This window comes from Acromyrmex echinatior, chromosome 16 (assembly GCF_024713525.1).
Source record: "Acromyrmex echinatior isolate Ae372 chromosome 16, ASM2471352v2, whole genome shotgun sequence".
Lineage (NCBI taxonomy): Eukaryota > Metazoa > Arthropoda > Insecta > Hymenoptera > Formicidae > Acromyrmex > Acromyrmex echinatior.
Genome location: NC_141867.1, coordinates 311,997 through 316,597, shown reverse-complemented (window position 1 = coordinate 316,597; position 4,601 = coordinate 311,997). Strand labels below are relative to the sequence as shown.

The window sequence follows — 4,601 nt, the reverse complement described above, 5'->3', positions numbered from 1 at the left end:
GAAATGGTGCTGCCATCGGGAGACAGATTCCGTAGCCACGGCACCACGCCATCCATGCGAATTCGCGATAATAAAGGGAGCGTTCCTCCTCCCTTCTCTCTTACCGACCGCCATATTGTTTGCGATATTCCGTGTGTTCCGTGTGCACGTTCCTCCGATTGAAGTTACTCGTACTTTCCTCAGCACCGCGTGTCGCCCGCGTAACGTTCTTTTCACGGACAGTGTCTCAGAAAATCGGCAAACATTTCGCGCAAGGACAGCATGAAGAAGATCAAGGATTACTCGGACGAGGATGATTACGAGGTGGACGATCCGGACTATCCGGAGGTCGAGGGCGCCTCCGAGGAGGAATGGACTCCGGAGGCCGGGACCGAGGTAAATTAACACGCCGCGCGTTCGCTACATTTCTTTTTCATCCTATCACGCCCACGTTCGCGGAAGAGGACGGCCAAATTTTTTTTTTTTTTTTATTATTTTTTATTATGTTTGCATCGTTTGCACGATAAAGGACGCTTGTATGAGAAGGGAAAAGAGAAAGAGAGTGAGCGAGCGAGCGAGAGAGAAAAAGAAAGAGAGAGAGGGAGAGAGTAAGAGCGACCGACTCCGATGCTCCGGCGGAATTTCGCCGCAACTTAACTGCTCCAGAAACGAGAATGCTTATCGCGGAATTCGCGTCTCTTGCGGTTTCTTCCCAACGAATCGGACTCGGGCCAAGAATGCGCCAAGTAAAACGATACCCATGTATTCCGAGACCGTGACGGAGCGAGGCGTCGGCGGCGGACAATATTAGCTGATGTGTTCCCCTTTATGTCGCGGGCGCGAGGAGAAACTCGCTCGAGATAAGATCCTCGGCGTCGAGTCCGCTTGCGAAACTACGACGTGCGGTTTCCCATACGGCGACCCGGTCGCGCTGTCCAGACGTATCTTTCGAGATAGGGCCGTTCGTCTAGCACGGTCTTTTCGTCTCGCATTGCTTCGCGACGGCCATCGTCGCCGGCCGGTTGGTTCAGTTGGTTGTCCAGTCGGTTGCTCAATGGCGCCAGTGGCGCCAGTGGCGTCAGTGGCGCCACACCCGCGCTGCTCGGCAATATTTCAAATCATCAGTAATCGCTACTTCACCAGAAGAGAGTACGTATGTGTGTGTGTGTGTGTGTACTACAGACTACGATACTATACAACCTGGTTCCACATAATGTTGGTAACTTAAATCTCGATTCAATTTATTCTTCATTCTTTCTTTTTCTAATTCTTTTCCTAATTCTAAGAATTAGAAGATTAATATTAGGAAAAGATAAACAATAAGTTAAATCGAGATAAAATTAATTTTTACATCGGTAGAATGTAACACCGGACCTACCTGTCCGTTTCTACAAATATGTAGATTGACTTTAATCTGGGTGACTTTAATTTATTTTTTATCTTTTTCTATAGTTCTAAAAATTAGGAAAGAATAAAGAATAAATTAAACCGAGATTGAAGTTAACCATCTACATTGATAGAAATGGACATTCGACTGCTTGTCTCTTTGATGCCCGTTTCTATCAATGTAGATTAACTTTAATCTCGGTTCATACTTTTCTAATTTTCGGAATTAGAAAAAAGTAGAGTGAACCTAAATTAAAATTAAACTACATTAATAGAAGCGAACAAGCAAAATTTCGACTAAACTCCGCTTAGCTTAATTAGTGATTGTTTTAACTGACAGAATTGTTTAAAGCAAAATTTTTCTAATTTTTAAGGATCCTGCATAAATTATATGGAAAAGTAGTTTCAGACGAATTGGCTGAATTTTTTATGTATTGTAGTTCTCGTCATTCTGAACAAATGTACACATTGAGACATATGTTCAGAATAACAAGAATTACAACATATTAAAAATTCAACCGGTTTGACTGAAACCACTTTTGTGAAACCACATAATTTGTGCGAGGTTCTTTCTAAATGTAATTGCCTATCTAATCTTTTTCCACGTTAAACATATTAAAGTATTAGTAGTTCTACTTAAATAGTAAAAATATTACTTGATCGATACTTAATCAAAATCATTCTAATGTTTACCCTTCCTCCCCATGTAGATTAATTTTATTTTTTGCTCAACTTACTCTTTATCTTTTTCTAGTTCTAAGAATTAATTCCGAGATTAAAGTTAATCTACATTAAAGGTAATCTACATTAGACATTAGAAACCATAACAAACATTTTTCAAAATATCTTTTTGTTAATTGTTAGACATAGTTTAGTTTGTTATGTTAATGAATTAAGGGATGTCCTATATTTCTGACTTAAATTGTATAATATTTTTCTATCATTCGTTTTAAGCTTTCATGGATGCATGATTATTATGAATACAATTAAAAAGTATGTAACAGAGAAAGAAAAAGAAAATATTTAATTTTGATATATTATTTGTGATTTTTTTTTAATAGGCTGGCACTAAAATAAGGCCACAGAGAGGAGCAGGAAAAAAGCGACAACACTCTGAAGAGGAGGACGAAGAGGAAGAAGAGGAATTTGAAGAGGATGAAGAGGAAGAGGAAGAGGAATCTGATTCTGATACAGGAAAGAAGTTAAAGAGGAAAAGGCGCTCTAAGAAAGACGATGATGAAAAGGAGGATGAGGAAGATGACGATTCTGATGACAACAGTTTCAACGAATCTGGAGAGACTCCAAAAGAATACACAGTAAGTCAATGATCGATATCCAGTTCAGTATAATAAATTTTCAAAAAAAATGTCCGTCTATATCATTAATGTTTCTTGCAGTCTGGTTCATTTGTTCTTTTAAAAACTGACGTTGAATCTAATAAGAATAAGGAAAATAACTTATCCAGTAAGGGTAAATCTGATGTGGAATCAAGCACTTATCCAACCTTGTGGAGGATAGATGGAAAAGCATTGCTCCAAAAGTTTTTACCTTTTAAGGAAGATGGGAAAGTACTGTACAGAAGCACAACCACAGTAAGTGCATCGTTTTTTTTTTTTTCAGAATAAAAAATAATACATTCTAACATTCATTAAATTGACCTAAATTCAGTTGCATTAGATATTATTAGGTGTTGGAATTAATTCGTAGCGTTTTTAATGAAAGAATGTTATTTATTTCACATGAGCATTAAAAAATACATTAATGAAAGTACTTCCCATCACTTGTAAAACGCTACGAATTAATTCCAACACCTAATAGATAAAAAGAAACTTGTGGTGCATATATATAAATCTCACTTAAATTATATTTATAAATGTAATTTACAGAAATTACATTTCATTTCAGTATTCTGGTTGGCAACAGAGTAACAAAGACCAATACATAGCGGTCCACGTGTCCTTTAAAGTGCAAAGTAGACAAGAGACAATTGTTGAACTTCATTTTGATCCATCGCAACCACAAGAAGTTGTAAAGTACGTAAATTGTATTGTTGCTCGCATTGTGATTTACATTGTTGCAGTATGTATGTATAACGTGATTATTATTAACAAATTTCTTTTTATTAATTTCAGGGATGATAAAGAAGATTAAATTAGATCGAGTTTGCTCTTATTTGTTTATATACGTTAAGGAAACATATGTTATAAGGAAAGAAAGGACGGATACATCCACATCTACATGTACACTATTCACGAAACATATATTTACACATACACATGGATGATGTTTGACATGGTATTGTAGCAGGTTCATATTTAAAATATAAGATTGGATGGACCATGGCTCTGAGTTTATTACTGGGGGTAGTTTAGCTATAATTGATAACCCTGACAGAATATACATGTGAGCTTATCAAGAAATCTACTCGCTACATGCATCGTATTTACGGAGTTTAGTAACGCAGAACCACTCGATAATTTACAAATGTTTTATCTTCGACAGAAATTTAATGTTACCTAGCATAAAGGATGCATGTTGATGTTCGATTTTGTTTATGATGTCACCATTAGTCTGTTTGTAATTTAAACTTTACAAACGCTGCATTGGCTTTGTCATTTATGCAGCCATTTCAAGCGCGCCCGTAGAGAAATAAATGGAACTATTAATCTGTCTAGTCTGATATAGTAAAAAGAAAGACGATTTTATATTCAAATAAATACAAAGAAACTACATAAATTGAGTTACGTAAATTATTTGATTATAAATGATTAATATATATATCTTCTTTAGATTCGATCTTTGATTAGATCTACGACTAGAAAAAATGCTAGTTAATATCCAAATGACATAAATAAGGAACTCTACAAGAAATATTTCTTACAGTTTCCATAATTACTACGGACGACGCTAAATCAGTTCTTGCGTGTCGCTTATCATAAGACAAAAACTAGCAGATCCTTCCAGTAATTGACTGCACTCATAACTTGTAAAGGGGATCAGTTGTATGTACAAAGTTAACTTATATTATTGACGATATTGACATATTTTGTCTGTTATTAAATAGTTTGATCTCGTCTATATCTGGTATATCTATAAAATTGTATTATTTTATACATCAACTTATAAGATATAGTTTCGCGATTATTTATAAAAACACAATTTGCAAAGAAAAAGATATTTGGATAGTTTATAGTGAACAGTTGATTTCTACGAAATGTGTTATAAACGGTACACTT

General features: G+C 35.8%; 1 protein-coding gene across 2 annotated transcripts; it reads left to right on the top strand.

The window, feature by feature from the left end:
- The first annotated feature begins 111 nt into the window (after positions 1-111).
- Positions 112-4,538, top strand: LOC105144005 (uncharacterized). 2 transcript variants are annotated; one of them, XM_011052642.2, is made up of 5 exons: positions 112-375; positions 2,427-2,681; positions 2,763-2,957; positions 3,271-3,398; positions 3,498-4,538. In XM_011052642.2, the coding sequence occupies exons 1-5, from the start codon at positions 262-264 to the stop codon at positions 3,514-3,516; spliced, it is 711 nt and encodes a 236-aa protein (XP_011050944.1). In that variant the 5' UTR covers positions 112-261; the 3' UTR covers positions 3,517-4,538. The 2 variants fall into 2 exon arrangements, with proteins under 2 accessions (XP_011050944.1, XP_011050946.1); XM_011052644.2 differs by lacking the exon at positions 112-375 and adding an exon at positions 915-1,194.
- Positions 4,539-4,601: the final 63 nt, after the last annotated feature.